This window comes from Centruroides sculpturatus, unplaced genomic scaffold (genome assembly GCF_000671375.1).
Source record: "Centruroides sculpturatus isolate CEXI.00-Female unplaced genomic scaffold, Cexi_2.0 scaffold44, whole genome shotgun sequence".
Lineage (NCBI taxonomy): Eukaryota > Metazoa > Arthropoda > Arachnida > Scorpiones > Buthidae > Centruroides > Centruroides sculpturatus.
Genome location: NW_019384307.1, coordinates 1152495 through 1171286, shown reverse-complemented (window position 1 = coordinate 1171286; position 18792 = coordinate 1152495). Strand labels below are relative to the sequence as shown.

Genomic DNA, 18792 nt, shown 5'->3' with positions numbered 1-18792 from the left:
CTCTTTTTGCCTAAACTTTGGTTAACATTTAAACCAGTCATGCAGTTATACTTTGAGACTGATGATGTAAAATCTAGTTCCTTTAACAGACAAGGAGAAAGAATTCTTGAATGTGGAGGCAACCACTCATTTGCTCTGTCAGTTTATGTTTTTGACTCTCGGATTCTAACACCCACACTTCTAAAGCAAACAGTACAGCACCAACATGTGAACATGCTGAAGAGCAACCTGTCATGCAATTGTAGTGAGTTATTATTTGCCAAGAATCCACGCTTTTAAAGGTGGAATTCTTAAGCTTTGAGAATGACTAACCTAAAAAAATAGACATTATGTGAAAAAAACATTCTCAAGAATTTAAGAAAATTGTGTCAAGTTTTACTAATGTGCTAGCATTAGAACATTTACATTAACATTTAATTTTAACAATAATAATATTTACATTAATAAACACTAGATTATATTTATAAACCAGAGTTTACTGATTTGCTTATATTAAATTTAGTTAGGTATAGTGTATTTATAAATGAACAACTAACGTAATTTCAGGCTTTAGCTAGTGCAAAATTTTAGATTTTATCTTTAATGTTAAACACAATCATTAATGTTTTAAGAAAACATTAATGATTGTGTTTTGATAAAAGAATTGTTAAAATCAAATTAAATGAACACATCTACATTTGGTATTTGTATTCTGGTGAATTATATAATTTTACTTACTGATTCTGTTTTCTCACTTTAAATTAATTAGCACTTTAATAATTGTCACAAAAAAAAAAATCACTATTTACAAAAACTTAATATTTCTTCAGATTTCATCTTTCAATAATCTGTATTAAAAATACAAATTAGAAATCAATTCCTTAAATTTATTAAATCTATTTTAAGATATTCACAAAATCAGAACTGATAATATAGTAACAATAAAATAATAAAATCAATAAATAAATTTGGTTCTAAAAGATAAAATGAAAATATAAATCGTAATTTTTGTCCTATTGAGATAAATGTAGATAAGATATTACAAAATTATTTACTTAATGTAATGTCATAACTCAATTCCAAATTATACTAAATATTATTCTAACTCATTTGAAGATAAATTTATAACTTCACTAAATTAAATAATTTTCAATATGAAAATTTGCTTGTTAATAAGTCAGATTTATAACTTGACCATATCACTATTAGGAATTATTAAAATTAACAAAGACTGAGAAATGCTATCAGAATGCAATGGGTCAGATAAAAACAGTGACAATCCACATGACTTACATATTCATTGGATACTTCAAAATCAATTTTACAAAGAATGTCATACTTCATTTTTAAATTACTTTAATAAAATTACTTCTTCCTTTGCTAATGACCCATGCACTTTTTGGGAATTCATTCCTAAATTCTCTAAGAAACTATCCTGTAAAAATCTGCCTTCCCCAACGATTTAATACATGATATTTATAACATGAAATCAAGGTTTTTCCAAATTATCCCTGATGCTCATTTTATCCCTTTCCCTTCATAAATATTTCTACTCTTACAGTATATCTTTCTCCAAAGTAATAGAAGTTATCAGTAAGCTAAATCTTTTATTTAACCTTTAATCGTTTTATTTCTATATCTTTATTGTTTAATGTATGTATTTTTAAAATAATTTTTGGAATCTTTGTTATTAGGGGGCAGAAATCCATTGCTGCTTGATATTTTCTACTATATGCATAATAAATATAAAAACTAATTAATTATAATTACATAGCATACATATTACATTAACTATCTTCAATTTAATACTTTAATATTTAATACACAAATTATTTTATCTTCAAATATTTATTCACAATTGAAATAAAAAAATTTAAATTAATCTTATATATTATTTTATGATTTTTTACTAAGAATTTTGGTGTAAACAAAACAATGCTAGAAACATTCTAAACACAGACCTTAATTCACATTTGGAATATTTCTAGAATTCATCACAAATTCTGAACTTAATTTTATATTAATTAGTAACATTAGATTTTTATGAAAGATGCACATTTTCATTAGCATTGTCATTTAAAATTTAATTTAGTTGATTATATACATAATTTCTTCTATATCATGAAAACTTTTCTAAATTGCTAAAAAATAAATCATCAATGCAATGCAGTTAATGCAAAATATTTATCTATACATACTGTATAATTTAAACATTTTAACAGAATCATTGAGTACTAGGCTAATTCCTCTCTTCAGACTTAAATTAGAGTAAACCAGGCTGTTCTAAGCAGCCAGTCAAATAAAAGCCAAAAATTTAATTGAGAAGCCTCGAGAAGTTCTTTTGAATTCATTTAGCTTAACTGTAACTCTTTCAAATAAATTTCTTATAGAATTTCTTATGTCATATACAGAGTGATTATTTCTTAATGAATTAAACATTTGTTAGAAATTTTATAGTACAAGGTCATGTCAAAATAAACAAGTAATTATTTATTGTGACATTGTCACAATAGTGGGCTGCAATTTCTAATAATATGTTTAAAATTTATTTAATTTAAAATATATGTTCTCCACCTCAAATTAGAGGTGACTTTCCCCTGTAAATCATACTTTTCCTTTAATAATAGTCATGCCAGTCATCTATAACTGCTTTCAGGGAGGGGTTTTGAATTGAATTATATAGTTAATCAGGGCCTCCTGTTCCAAGCTATCCAGTCGCTGACTGGCTAATCATTTGGATTAGCCAATCAGTGACAAGCTTGCGAGAGACGAGAGACTAGACACAGTGACCAGAATACGGCCCCTGGTCTTGTCTTTCATCTATCTAATTACTTTCTCAAGATTAACAAAAGACAGACAGACGGGTAACAGTAAAAATTTATAGGTCTACAAATTTTTCAAACTGCAGCCCAATGGCATTTTTTCCTGCTGAAGATATAAACTTGGAATTTGTTAGTACTGTATCATTGTAAAGAACAGTTACTGATGCATATGTCTAAAAATTTTCTTTGAAATATGATGCTTCATTTAGCTGCTATTTATGGTGTGATCACATAAAAAAATTGATAAACAAACGTTTTCGAACCCCTGGGCTTTGCTTCAGGTTCCAAACAGTTTCTAGATAGATGTTCGATATCTGTTAAAAATCCAAACATCTATCTAGAAACTGTTTGGAACCTGAACCAGATGGGGTTCGAAAATGTTTGTTTATCAATCTTTTTACGTGATCACACCATAAATGGTTCTGGTACATAATTCTTTAGTATATCCGGTGTGATATAACACAAAATAAATCGAAATAAATAACACAAAATAAATTGTAGCTGTGTGGAGTCCGCGCGACACATCCGAACATGTAAGCTGAACAATAGTATGGGGGGGAGTGAGTAATCGAGGGTTGTGTGGCGCTCAAACAAAAGACGAATCGACGAGATTTGAAAATCGCGTAACTCCGGGTTCGCGTAAGCCGGGGTATTACTGTAGAAAATACGAAACTTGGATGATTATTCAATATTTTTAATTCTTTTTGAAATACAGTATCCTAATTTTGTTATTTTTTTATATTTGTATTTTCTTTAATGTTATCAAAAATAATGTATTATTCTTTAATGAGACATTATACCTTTAACCATAAAATTATTTATGGAAATAATATATATATAAAACTCAAAAAACAAAATATAAAAATTCAAAAATAAAGAAAAATATAAATTTAAATGAATAAAGTAAATATACATAAACAATAAAAGAATAATAATCTAAAAAACAAAAATAAATTATCAAAGTTGAATATAGATGTCTTCAATTCACATACTGTAAGTTTGCATAATGTCATTTAATTAAATCTAAAAAAAAACAAAGCTTTCCATGCTGCTAACAAGGTGTTATTGTCTTTGAAGTTAATGGCTTGCTGTTTTATATATGTGTAATGCATCTGTATATCAGATATGATATTTACACCATATATTTTTTGGATTATTCTGGCCTGGTTCCAGTTAATAGAGAAAGAATTAGGATTGATAAAGCATAAGCTGCAAGGGCAGTCACTTGATTATACTTTTGAATGTAAAGATTATTTATTTTTCAGTTTTTATATATTTTGCTTTTTGAGAATAAAAAAATATAAAAGACTATTTTCGTAAGTTGTAAGTCCATTACTAATTCTGGAATGTCTTAAATTTTTTCATTCTATTCATACACAGCCATTGTTCATTTTGTAACTTTCTCCTGAGGAAGGTCAGTTAAATACAGCTGAAAACATTAAAGATTAAAGTGGTGCAATTACTTATAAATTTGATTTCTTGAACTTTAATTTATTCCAATTTGATACTGAATATTCAAAATATAGTAATACCATGATATAATAATACCATGAAAATTTTTTTCCAATAGAATTTTTTGTAAATTAAGATTTAAATTTTCATTAATAGCTATTTCATCAATAATGACTGCCAACAACAACATTCAGTAAACTGAAAATAAAGAGCAAAAAACATTAGTATTATACATTACCTTGCATATCATATGAAAAGTTTAATGTTTTTTTAATACTCATTACAAATTATTGAAAATTATATCTAAAAAAAAAAAAACATATGTTATGCACTGACTTATCACATGACCTGAACAATGATATAAAAGTTTGAACAAATAATTCTCGTTTATTTTAAAATAATGCAAGTCAATGTCTCTGTAAAATCTACTGTTCATATTTACCAAACTAAAAATAAAAAAAAAAAACAAAACAAAAATTAAAATGACATTTTAAAATTTAATGCACTATCTCATCTTACAGCTTATTGAAAGAATTACATTCATAAAATTAGTTACTTATAATTCTTAACATATTTGTTAAAATTTTGTAAAAATAATTGTATTAATTTTATAGTACAAGGTCATGTCAAAATAAACAAGTAATTATTTATTGTGACATTGTCACAATAGTGGGCTGCAATTTCTAATAATATGTTTAAAATTTATTTAATTTAAAATATATGTTCTCCACCTCAAATTAGAGGTGACTTTCCCCTGTAAATCATACTTTTCCTTTAATAATAGTCATGCCAGTCATCTATAACTGCTTTCAGGGAGGGGTTTTGANCTGGAATTCTTTCGGATAAACGACGCTCTACTGTATACTGTATTTTTAATAAATACAAATGAGTATTGTACTGTACATCTTTCTAGAATTTAAGTACTAAAATTTTATTTTTTGTTATAAAAAACATTGTTAAATAACATAATTTAATGTCATTTAATTGTTTAAAAACTTAAACTCTAAATTTATCAAATCTAATAATAATAAATTAATGATTAAAATTATTATTTTTTATTTTTTAATATGTTAACTTTAGGATTTGTTATATAGAAGTTATAAATATAGCATATCTTGCAAATCTTTTGTAATACAAAATAAGAAAAATAACAAAAGATTATAAACTAATATTGAATTCTAAAATACAACTTTTTTATATTTAAAAAGTAACTGTATTGTTTTATTAATGATAAGTGAATGATTATTTGATACTGTATGCCTAACTTTTTTATAGCTATTACTTATACTTTTCAGATATTATAAATATTAAATATTAACAGAGAATCTATATAATGTAATAAATTGATTGAATTAAAATAAATGAAATGGCAATGTAGTTTTTTATATCTCATATACTCAAATAAGTTTAATACTTGTAGAATTTCGCCGGATGATAATTTATTTTTTAATCAAAAAAGACACAGTCTGCTCAAAATTTCTTTTTGAAGAGGGATAAGACCAGAGGGATAAGACCAAATCTACATTTAACAGCGCATTTATCAAGTGGATATAAAGGACTGAAATTCCCTAACTGGAAAGGATGCAAGTTTAAGACGTCTGTAAGACCGCCAGTTCCAATTCTTTACTTTTTAATGTTTTAATTGGATTTTTTTTGTGTGTTTTTAAAGGAATGTTTTAGCCAGATGACCTAGTAGCCTACAAAGAAAGGTCCGGTCGTCGATGGTGTTCTGGAACACATGATCAGAAGAAATGGTGGTTTCAAAAAGAAATTTTGAGCAGACTGTGTCTTTTTTGATTAAAGTTTAATACTGTTTTTCAGAATGATTAAAATTAAAATAAAAAAAAAAAACATTTCTACAGATCCTAATGCAATACTCAAATACATTGGTATCCATAATGTAAGTTTTTCTGTGTATCCATAATCAGATTATCAAAATGATAACAAAATGTAAAAAACAAAAATATAGTAATAAAAAAATATAAATCAAAAGACGACAGCAAATAATTTAGAATTCTACTTTATAAATGCTTTTTTAAATGCTGTTTGCCACATCAAAAAGTCTAATTTTTCCCTGGAAAAAAAAAATTGTTGCATGAAATAGCCATTGTTCACCATTCCAAAACTTATAGTCTTATAAGATCAGAAAAAGATTGACGACGATTTTTATCTCGGTTTCTCAATTAAACATCAAAATTTTTATACAAAAGATTTTTTCCGAATAAAACATTAGTCTTTGTACAGTGTGCAAAAAGAACATTAGCTTATTATTAATTAGAAAGCAACAAATCTTTTAAAACAACAAATTAATAGATACTTTAAGAGATTTTCAAAAATTTAATTTGTCATTACGTTTGAAACCACATTTTTTTTTTTTTTTTTTTTTTAAATCACCTAAAACACAAGATTAAAACACAGATACACTAGACAATAGAATTTTTTTCAAATAGGGTATTAACATTACGAAAAATACACATAGAAACGATTACAATCGAATGTCAAATTATAAATTGCATATAAAACAAAGAAAACAGAAGAGGATTATTTCATTACCATAAAATACACATTAACATTTCAATAGCTAATACATTTAATTAAATTACTGCAACCTTGAAGAGTCGATCTACCAAAACAATTTGGATCGAACCAACAAAACATTTTTACGTATTTTAATGTACGTAAAATATTAACATATTCTGTTCTAAAATTGAACTGTGAGGTACTCATATTTAACTAGAATGAAAATTCCAATTTATCAGAAAAGTATGCAATCGATATTTTAGGGTATAACAATAATACAAATTATTTCAATCATCATTCATTAATTTGATGTGATCAATACACAAATATTCGTAATTACCTGTAACAAGTTTATTAGAATTTCATTAATCTTAATTTGGTAAGGCATTAAGTGGAACTTAAAGCTATTGGATTTTTATTGGCGTTACTCTCTATCCTGAAGTTTGACTTTGTAAAAGACGAATTCAGGTCTTGTCGTCATTCGCCACTAAACGAATTAATTAAAGAGAATTAACATGTTTTCGAGATGTAAACATAAATACTACGCCCCCGAACGTAAGCCTAAACTTAGGCCTAAAAATATCTTTCAAAGTTTCTTTTAAATATATAAACCGTCCGGAGATTAATAAGATTCGCTTTTAATTCTGTTACGTTTATCGAAATAACGTAAATACTTACTTTGAACTAATGTTTTTATTCAGATTTACGTAAAAACGTTTTTTCCTATTATAAGGAACCAAATCGCGTCACTTCAGCTGTTGAATCAGCCTCGGAGTCGATTCGATGGACACAACTAGTTTCGTATTCTTTCGAAATGAAAATATTTTATTAATTTTAATTTATTTATTTTACTTACGTCATATTTATTGAATTATAACTAATTTCATATTTTATTTTAAATTTATTTTCATAAAAAAAACGTTAAGTTTATTTAAAAGTGAAATAATAAAATATTTTAAGTTTCATTTTTAAACACTTGATTTTGACGTTTTGNGACCGCTATTAACGAACGCACCCGAAAACTGTTACCAGTTGATGATGCTCATGCTGAGATCATCATATAGGATGAATAATCCTCTGGTAAAATATTTACTTAAATAATAAATAAGTATTTTACCTATGAAAAAAAATGAATAATAAATCTGATTTAAATAAGGATTTAACAGCATGTTTTTAAATTTTTGGTACCTAACCCCCCTTTTCGCACTAGTTCTTTGTTTCGTATAGCACGGCAATTTTTTGGAACGTAACTCCTGTGTTATACGGAGGTTACCTGTAATTATTTTCATTAATAAATGCAGCTAGTCCTCGGCAGTGCCGTAACTAACCATTCCTGTACCCTGTGCAATAATTTGCATTTAGGCCCCTTAATAAGATTAAATTAAAAAACAAAATTTGGTATGGTGACTTATGAGGGGCATCGATGCTATAAAACTTTGCTGGTAAAAGGTCCAGAGGGTGGAGAGATAGAGGGGATCATATATCTCGAGAGGGATAGGATTTAATAAAGATTTTTATTCGTTATTTACCTTTACATATTTTCATAAAACTCATCCCTACCTTCAAAGGTATGATTTTTGTCATTTTTCAGTAATTAAAAATAAACTTTTTATAAATAATCTGATAACAGATGGCACCACACACAACTTTATTTTTTGCTTAATAATGCACTGTGACAGCATGCCCCTTGTGACAACTATCCCCGGTTTCCCCTACTAGATTTTTGTTCTTAACGTTTTTACCTATTGAAACTTAATAATTCTTTTACCAATAAGTTTCAATTTCCATAATTAATACAATCGGAACATTGGTAACCTTTTAAATACGGCCAGGCAGTTGTAATTTTATATCGGCTAATTTTCAATGTTATTTCCCTATGTCTCACTTTTTTGGATAACCGGTATAGTGCCTACCAGAGTAAAAATCGTGCGCATAGAATGCACATGTAGAGTGTAGGGTTAACTGCCATTAACGTATAGTGTTACCGAGACATCAAGGAGATCTGTTTCAGAAATGTATCCACAGTGTTAACCTATAATTACTTGTAATTAGGCTACTTTTTATAGCATAAATAAATGTTTTATATGTAATATGGAGATATTTCACAACAAGTGCACAGCATTCTATGAACAAACAAACTTGATCAATTTCACACTACAGTACAAAAGTTATGTGAATAGAGACAGCGATGCACTAACAACGAGGCAAGTACTAAGAGCGCAAGGCGTGAGACCAGCTCTCACGTCTCACGCCAGCTGCTAGAAGACATCTATCAAATAAAATGTAACAGATAGACAACATTAAACTTGAATTCTTTTACAAATAAATAGTAAAATGTGAATACATTTCACATTTAATTTTTAAATCAATTATTCTCTTAAAAACCCGGAGGAATTATTTAATCTTCCTTTTTCGTAGATACCGTATTTTCGAATCTTCTTAAGTTAAGTTCGAAGAATCTTTTTCGGCTTGGATAATGATAATCGCATAAGACAAAATAGTTGCAGAAAGCTGTAAATATTTAAGCCTTTCTTTAATATTAATTAATATATTTAGTTTATAAAATATTTTTAAAAACAACTTACAGTTATTAATAATCGGAAGTCGATGTTAAAGAAATTCCATCCCGTAACAACTGCTCTTTTGTCATTGCATGCTAATATAAATATAGCTAACTAGAAAATTAATTTCGTATTAATATATAAGTGAGTATATATAATTTGCTTATATTTTTATTTTTTTTTTTGTGAACTTACTTCTTCATTTCCTGCTAATGATTTGCATTTTTGAAATATTCCCATCATCTCAGATACAAAAGCTTCACACTGGAAAGACGGAAATTATTATTATAATTATAGCAATGTCTATAAGGAAATAAATTGCTGCGTATCTATGAAAACACGTACTTTTTTCTGTAAATATTTAAAAATTTAGGTGGTTTATAGAGATTTTGAAAAATTTAAATGCTAAAAGTTTGGTACGAGAAAATTATGGCAAGACTTTATGTAATGCAAATTCTAGTAGTGCGTAAACAAAATAAAGAAAAATTGAAAAATACACTTTGTTTCGTATTGCGTAGGTATCAAGATATAATTCACTAGTCAAAATAATGAAATTCTTAACGACAATTATATTCCCACTTATTATTACTTTACCGGCTGTTATATATAACAGAGGGAAAGTATTGAGATCGGTCAAAAAAATGACCCTCATTTTTACATTTTTGGTCTCGAGACACCTTGAGACATCGAGAAATGCAAAAAATTTGGGTTTTTTTTTCTGTATGTACGGATATTAGTGCGTATGTATGTTTGTATGGCATGAGTTTGTTCACCCTCTTTGAAGATTAATAACTCCTGAGCTTTTTGTCGAATATTTCTGAAATTTTGTAGGAAGGTTAGTTTATTACGGGGGATCGATGCTATTATATTTTGTTGATTAAGAGTCGAAGGAGTGGGGACGTAAAAGGAATCGGTGTGTGTTTCTATTAGAGTCAGACTTAATGATGGTTTTACTGGTTATTAGCATTTACAATTTTTTATAAACCCCCCATCCCTACCCTGAAAATTAAGCTTTTTGCCATTTTATAAGGAATTTTTTTTAAAATATGATAATAGATGGCGCCACCAAATGTTGCTGGGAAACTTAAACAACTCGTTACTGGAGTTTCTTTGTAGAGGCATTGATATAATAATCCGGTGAATCTCATTAACAATAAGAGCAACTTCGTATAAATAGGTTAGATTGATAAAATAAGGCAACTCGACAATTAGGCAATCTGCTAAGGGGGATACTTTACGGGAGGAAACTCTCAACGGAAAACTGGTCCCTATTTAGGTGTTAGATAAATGAAGGAAATCGCGGCCATCTAGCCATATTAGGTGGTTTTATCCACTCAGACACCTGTAGGAGTCCAAAGAAATAATGATGCAATAAAGATTAAATTTATGCCAATACTATTCGTAAATTCTAGGGTTATAGTCATTCAGAACGTATATACTAAAATATTATTTATAATCATAAATACAGTATTTTGCAATTTCCATATTTTGTAACTATTCAATTAAATAAAAATAATCGCTGTATTGATTAATTTAGAATTGGCAAAAAGAAAAAAAATTATTGTACAGTTTATAGTTTTTTACTTTCTTCTACTATTCGTGAAGTGGGTGAAGATTCTATAAACCACGAAAGAAATCGCTGTTAGCCACTGTAATAAAACATATATGCATGACTGCATTTTATAATATCCTAGTAGAGTGGTCGAGTCTTTTTTCCACATAAAAAAACCGGTCAGAATAGTGTTGTTTCTGGAGACGTTTAAAGTTCTTTTGAGTCATAATTCTGAATACTTAATAATTACTGTAAATTTGCTATAACTACAGTATGAAGATATGTGCAACATTCCTACATCATGGAATTTGATATCTAAATTTGACAGAGGATAATTAGGAATAAACATACAATTACAAGTACAAGAGATTCATTACTCTGATAGATACTTAATTAACAATGATGAAGAAAATTCATTTTTGGTTTTCAACAAGACATAAAGAAAGAATTTTTCAGCAGTATTCGATATCATCTCATATTTCTAGAAAATTAAATGTTGTCTACATTATTTCAGGTGATATGGTTCACATGTCATTATTTCTTTGATATTATATAACTCATTGGCCTCCAACTCGATATAAAATTATAAATATGGCAAGTAATAAATGAACGTTATATAAATTACATTTTTTATTAAAATTCAGTTAAAAGTTATTGATGCCACAAGATTCGATCATCATAATTATCGCTCTTAGAATTTTTCAAAAATTAATTAATTCTCTGGGAAGCAGATTGCTGTGATTATTCACAAAAAAGGAATTACTGAACTGTAATTGTAATCTAGAAATGTTAATCTTCTTTATGCCTTTAAATAGTTTTAAATTTAAAGGCCTAAATCGTTGCATTATTTATATTACTATGACAGTTGTTATCCTTACAATTTCCTACATACTACTTTACATTTTAATAGAGCTAAACTTAGATTTGTTACTGTCCTAACCTTTAATATACAACAAATCCTTCTCCTTCAGCAAATAATAGTGCGTAAAAATGCGAGACCCTAATCTGCAGCTTCCGTAGCTTACGTGCAAATCTGTCTATGAAGTTTATATATCATGTTATAGCTATTATTTTCCGTTGCATAGTGTGAATGTGAAAATGTATAAATTTTAATTTCCTGTTATTCCTACATCTTTGTATTTTGTGTTTAATTATATACATACTGTAATATTAATAGATTCCGCTTATTAAACTAACTAAAGTTCTATTGTTTCATTCAAATCGATTTAATTTACGATTCAACATGAGCAGTTTTTTTTTTATTACGATACAAATTTTTTATCATCACGAAAATTGACTTAAAGAAACTTAAAAATAAAAGTAAAACATTAAAATATGACAAAAATTCCTACCTTCTTATTCAAGTAACCTATAACCATCGCAGGAAACAGAATTACGAAAAACTCTGTAACGAAAGTATAAATCACCTCATCTTTGGGTGAAATTTTCTCTTGATATAAACCCAAAGGAATACTTAAGGCAACAATTATAGCATTTAATATGTAATGTCTTAATATCTCTATAGAAAACACATTATCGAGTTCGCTAACACAATTGCATATATCTATGTATAAAAATTTAAACTTATCTAATTTTTTCAAAACTCTGTCTTCATTCCATTCCGGAGATAAATTATTTATTTTGTCTATTAAATCCATTATTATAACGCTATAAAAAATTCCATAATATAAAATAATAGAAGGAATAACAGTAAGTAAAGTTTTAGCGCTTATAACCTCAAAATAACAAATTATCATAGTAATATAGTCATAATAGGTTTGGACATTTGCAAATAAGCCTTTGTGTAAAGAGGAAAGATGGGTAAAATCCATATAAACCAATACTACTTTGGTAAAAAATATTAAAAATGATGTTGCGTAAAGTCTGTAACAATATTTACTAATATCAAAAGCTTCCTCCAATTTTATGCAACGTTTTATAAATTTTAAATACTTCCAAGTAAGGAAAAACCATAATAACCGAGAGAGAAAAGCAGAAAAACGCATAACAAACGTTACAAAAACAGAAATAATTAAAGATGGAGAAGTAAGATAAGCTCTTATTTTATAATTATTGTACAGAAAATCGAAAAGAAACCAGAAAGCCGAACACATGACAAATAAAAATCGAAATATTGTAAATTTTCCTACTTTAAAACTATAAAATTGTCCAAATAAAACCGAATCAACAAAACAATAACCAAACAATGAATCGAGACAACTGAACAATCTCAAACCTCTAAAAAAGTAAGAACTTTTCTGAATATTTCTCTTCTGATCCTGCATTTTCTTCTCTTTGAAACGTTGGATTATTCTATCCAACTCAAATTGTTTGTTTGGATTTGTGAATTATAAGATATTAAGTACTATATTTTCATTTGTACGTCATTTATATTTAATCAATACCATAACAACAATTCCATTACATATTATTAAATCATAAACTAACTGTTAATATATAGCCTACTAATAGGAAAAACTAAAATGCTATTTCATTACATAAAATTGACTTTTTTTTTGTTGTTGTTGTTGTTATTGTTGTTGTTTGCATTTGATATTTTTACTTTCCGGCTGTTACAGAATATAACACAAAAAATATGGGGATCTGCTGATTGTAAGCATTGATTCTAACGCCATTTAGCCCAATCGACCAGTTATTATTACTATTATTATTATATATTTGTATCTAATTAAATATAAATTGTTTTGAGAGGATAATATAAAATCGTAGGAATAGCTTAAAATCACTATTAATCTACAAAGGTCATTTCAAATTGATTTCATTCTATCTTCCTATAAGCATACCGCGATTTTAAGTTACCNACTAAAATGCTATTTCATTACATAAAATTGACTTTTTTTTTGTTGTTGTTGTTGTTATTGTTGTTGTTTGCATTTGATATTTTTACTTTCCGGCTGTTACAGAATATAACACAAAAAATATGGGGATCTGCTGATTGTAAAAATAACGCCATTTAGCCCAATCGACCAGTTATTATTACTATTATTATTATTATATATTTGTATCTAATTAAATATAAATTGTTTTGAGAGGATAATATAAAATCGTAGGAATAGCTTAAAATCACTATTAATCTACAAAGGTCATTTCAAATTGATTTCATTCTATCTTCCTATAAGCATACCGCGATTTTAAGTTACCGGAGAGTAAAGAGTGATAATCTGAAATTGTTACATGGGAAAGGTCGAGCAAGACCCCATCCTGGCTTTTTTTTTTATATATTTTAGGTTCCTTGTGTTTCAAAACGTCGAAAAATGCAAAAACATCGGGGGGAATTANCGACCGGATAATGAAGCTCGAAGTCTGCCGTATCTGGAACAGGCCACCCACAAAAAATTCTTGAGATTTTTTTACCATCCGGAGTCGATTTTTGTCCGCAGAATGGGGGCTAAAGTGCTCATTAATTAGTACTTTTAATTCATTTAGTTATTATTATTTAATTAGTAGCTGGTTTACGGGATACTTTTTAATCTAATGTTCATAAGTATTTTTATCAGAATTTATTATTATTTCGGTACATTGAGCATGTATAATAACTAGAATAATTGTAAAGTATATAAATAATTTTTGTTTTAAACTAACAATGCTCAATCGAAATTGCATATTTTACGTCGTAGATTATGATATTTTCTAATTAAAAAAAATTGAATAATTGAAATTATTTTCTAAAATAAGAATAAATTTAAATTATATATTTTTTTCATTGCACGTATCAATTACCTTGTTCTAATTTCCCACTAATTAGTATCGCTAGAACAATAACAATATTTTTTTTCGGTTTGGATTCGTGAGAATAAAAGTATTGATTATCAATTAGCAAATGTACTACAAATGTTATTAAGTTATTGATTTTTAACTTAGTAATTTTCATAACAATCGTGAATCAACGCAATGATATCTAATCTGGTCATATACATCCTCACACTAGCATCTCTCGAGCATAGTTGTATAATATGAAAAGAACTACAGAAACAACGGTTAATGCAATTAATAATTACAGAAATAAACAAAATTATTTCTTTCTTTATCTCAAAAATATTCTTTATATCCATACTTTCACTGGTTGTAATTTTCTGAACGGAATTCATTCGACCGGTAGTAAGTTAGATGCAGCAAGATTAAGTTGGAAAGCATTTTATGGGCTACTAACCTTAATAGCTGCAATGGGGATTAGCATACCAATGCTAGTACCGGAAGATTTTACTTGGACGATGTCTAATCTAGTTCCATTCTCTAATATTGCGGTGGCAGAAATGGCAATTATTACGTGCAAAGTAACATTATTCTGGAAAGCGAAAGATATATTGAAACTAATCAGGTAAGAATTTCATTTCAAAAGCTATAAAAATATAGTAATTAATATGAATTTTCTATTTAAGGATGTGCATCGAATATGAAAAATCTGAAGAATGGACCAGACCTATATCGCTTTTAGTTTTGACAGTAACTGTAATATTGGTTCACATCAGCATCTTTGTTAATTGTTTAGTCAGTTCTATTATGAAAAGCGAGAAGTTGGCGACTGAATTAAGTTCGTGGTTTCCCTTGGATTCATCAATTTCTGGACCTATTTTGGCCACTTTACACTTCATTCAAGATTTTTTAATATCTTCTTGTTACTTGGTAACACCTAGCTTAATTGTTTATTGTTGTATATTTCTTAGCATGTGCTTTAAAAATTTATCCGATCGCTTAAAATATATAAGGCAATCTAACCTAAATGAGTCTTTACGTAATTTAGATAAAGTTAAAATTCGTTACTTCAAGCTATTCAATATTGCAGAATTGTTGAATAAGTGCTTTTCTGTCGAACTTTTTAGAATATTTACATCTAACGGTTTAGTTTGTTGCATCTCGGCATATTACATAGTCACTATTAATCAAAATTTAGACACTAGAATTAGTTACATTATGAAATTTATATTCATGTTTCTGTTAATGCTCTTACCTGCTCTCGCAACAACTTCAATGGCAAACAAGGTAAAAATGATATTTTAAATGAATGTAAATCATATGCCTTTTTTTTATAATTAACTTAGACATTTACATTTTAATAGGCATTTTCGCTCTTTGATGAATTAAATCAATTTTCCTTTCAATTACCTCGAGAAGAACGCCAAAGTGTAAGTAGATTAGATCAAAACATACATTTTAGTATATAATTACACTAATTAATTATAAATATTAAAATGAAAATAATAGTTTAAATTTAATGAAAGATATATTTTCGTTCCCTGAATTATGAGTCTTTAAGGCTTTTCCCGCAAACGTAATTTTTTCTCATTCCTGTTTCCAACTTTTTCGTTCCAATTCTCTCTTCCTTATGTCCCAGTTTTATTATCTATTCATTTTTTTCCGAGTCTTATTTCTTTCATGATAAGTTTTCTGACTTCGTATTATCTTCTCTTTTCTTTTCACAAGATCTAACCATTTGAACTTGTTGGTCTTTACAACGTTTCTTATAAAGCATCGTACAGTTGGCACAATTTCTTATTTGTTGTAATACTCGACCCATCTTGAGATATTAAACGAAATATACGCGAACATACACATATCTACAATTGACAATTAACAAAAGACAATGGCCGTACACTAAATGTTTAGCTGGCTGAAGAAGGGGAAAAACACACAAACAGACGTACAGTACCTCAGATCACTGATGAATAAATTTTGGATTGTTTGTATTTGACCACCTTATTCTTTAAAAAAAAAACTGTATAGTATGTATTCTGTATTAGAATCGTGGAACACCATAATCGTGTTAAATCTATTATTTTAACAACAAATGTATTTTAATACTTGTTAAATCTGTTTTTAGTAATAGGCCTAATTACGTTGTTATTATAACCAACTGAAGAGGATCGTACGGTCGAAATGCATTTTGGCTTAATAGTAGTGTCAACAAATTAGTAACCAATGTGTGATTAGTCTGTTTTTATGGGTCTCATAACCGGAGTATTATAGTATTTAGTATAGTATTATAGTATAAACCCATTTAGAATATTCTTAATTTATAAATGAAGAATACATTTACGAAAATAAATTAAATAGCAGTTTCAATAACTGTTTTGTCATTAATTAATGCACAGAATGAATTAGTGAATGAATTTCAACACACACAAGCAGATAAGCACACACCACGGCAGGGATGGCCCGGGCCGATTTGGAAAGAAAACTTTTTTCACGGGCCGAACCAGAGGCCGTCCTAGGAAGATTTTGAGGTGGTGCGAGATCTCATTGTGGTGTCACCCCGTAGAGACTAAATTGTAGATAGAGATTACAGATACATTTTTCACATTATCATGCTTTATCAACATTCTACGCTGTACTTACGAGATTTGTAATGGAGGGTTAACTCTAAACGCACAGTGAGTTGTTGACCTTTATTTATTTTTTTTAGGCGTTAGAATTTTTCATCGAGCTATTCGGACTTGAGTAGCTAATATTGAAAGATTAATCGTGGGCCGCATAAATTTATTAGACGGGTCGGATCCTTACATTCAACCTTACATTCTAGTAATTATGGCTGAGACCAGTAGCCTATATCTATCGACTCTACTAATATTTTTCTTCTGTTTTTGTATCTGTATAAAGAAGTTAGGAAAGTTGGTACGAGGCCTGGAAAGAGCTTAAAATGGCACCTCGGATATAAAATTCTACGTCTTTTAAACTTTTTCATAATATATGTAAATACTTCGTAGGTCAGTAATATTATAAAGTTACAGGAACTGACATTTTCATTTTTCAGGTCATATCATTGATGCTTATATGTCAAAATCAAAGACCAACTTTGACAGGATGGAGTTTTTTCGACATAAATTTAGATCTCATTGTATCCGTAAGTAATTAATTTTAATAAATCGTCGAATATATATAAATGAAAAGAGATGAATTGGCGAATTTTTATCAAAAACGATTACGTTTATATTAATTTGAAATCTACACTATTAATGATTTTAAAGTTACTTTCTTATTTAAACCGCTAAATTTGTAGTTTCTTAAATAAACTTTTAACTTACGAAATCCTTCAACGTATACAGTGATGGTAAAATCCCCTGGCGTGCCATGTAAAAATTTTCTAAATATCACTATTTACCGCACGGATCATGTTTTTCCCGTGTTCTTAATTCGATTTTTCCATATTGACGGTTAGAAGTCATTAAAGCACTCCCAGATACAGACGGGCTGATAGTTCAGAGATTTAAGGCGTCAGGCGACTGCTCTAGAACACAAGGGACCCAATCCGGACGAAGAACCCTAGACAACTTTTCGTTGCCCGCAAGACCAAAAAAATACATTAGATACGATACGAAGTTGTTTAGTTGTAGAAATAAAGTCGCATTATCTTACACGATAAATTAAAATAACTTATTTGAATTTATTGTAACAAAATATATATCAAAATAACTGTCGCCAATTTGTCCTCTTAAATCCATCGATTTTCTGAAATTTCTATATTTAAGATTAATTGACTTTTTTCCTGTAGATTACGGCAACAATTATCACATACACGGTCATTCTAGTCCAAAGCAACTAGGATCTTTTTAATACAGAAGGTATCTGTAATTGCCAAGAGAAATTTTAATTTATAATAGCCGTTATTTAAATCCTTTGAATTATGTAAAATTGTTCTCTCGATTATTTCCATACTAATTAATAGTATATTTATAGAATAACACAGAAAATGAATATGTGTTTCTGAATAATTTTATTGTAAAATTGTCCTAAGAAATTATTATAAATTCTAAACGGCGTTTAAATTTATAAGAAGATCGACTCGAATTCTGAATAAACTACCACAAAGTGTAACAAACGCGTTAACGTGGAGTCTCTCAAAGGTAAAGAGAGGCCAAGACTACTTATCTTTTTCGAGATCCAGCGCATT

The 18792-nt window shown here is 28.2% G+C and overlaps 2 protein-coding genes across 4 annotated transcripts in view; one reads left to right on the top strand and one right to left on the bottom strand.

Moving 5' to 3' along the window:
• The window catches only part of LOC111619739 (ras-related protein Rab-14), a 67295-nt gene extending 59710 nt beyond the window's left edge, over window positions 1–7585 (bottom strand). For 2 of the 3 annotated variants that reach the window (XM_023361566.1, XM_023361548.1), the window contains exon 1: window positions 7452–7585. The gene's annotated coding sequence lies outside the window, so the exon portion shown is untranslated. Of the gene's footprint in view, window positions 1–717; window positions 828–7451 lie in introns of all 3 variants that reach the window. The other variant, XM_023361557.1, reaches the window with a different exon arrangement.
• A 7743-nt stretch (window positions 7586–15328) lies between these two features.
• On the top strand, window positions 15329–18582 carry LOC111619420. The gene is made up of 4 exons (XM_023361126.1): window positions 15329–15887; window positions 15965–16030; window positions 17656–17745; window positions 18394–18582. The coding sequence occupies exons 1-4, from the start codon at window positions 15408–15410 to the stop codon at window positions 18442–18444; spliced, it is 687 nt and encodes a 228-aa protein (XP_023216894.1). The 5' UTR covers window positions 15329–15407; the 3' UTR covers window positions 18445–18582.
• The last annotated feature ends 210 nt before the right edge of the window (window positions 18583–18792 follow it).

What these genes read in the sequence shown, in the direction of transcription:
- LOC111619420 (XM_023361126.1), top strand. Translation starts at nt 15,408, where the DNA reads ATGAAAAGCGAGAAGTTGGCGACTGAATTAAGTTCGTGGTTTCCCTTG. An exon ending in CTCGAGAAGAACGCCAAAGT is followed by an intron (nt 16,031 to 17,655) that starts GTAAGTAGATTA and finishes TTCATTTTTCAG; the next exon opens with GTCATATCATTGATGCTTAT. An exon ending in ATTTAGATCTCATTGTATCC is followed by an intron (nt 17,746 to 18,393) that starts GTAAGTAATTAA and finishes TTTTTCCTGTAG; the next exon opens with ATTACGGCAACAATTATCAC.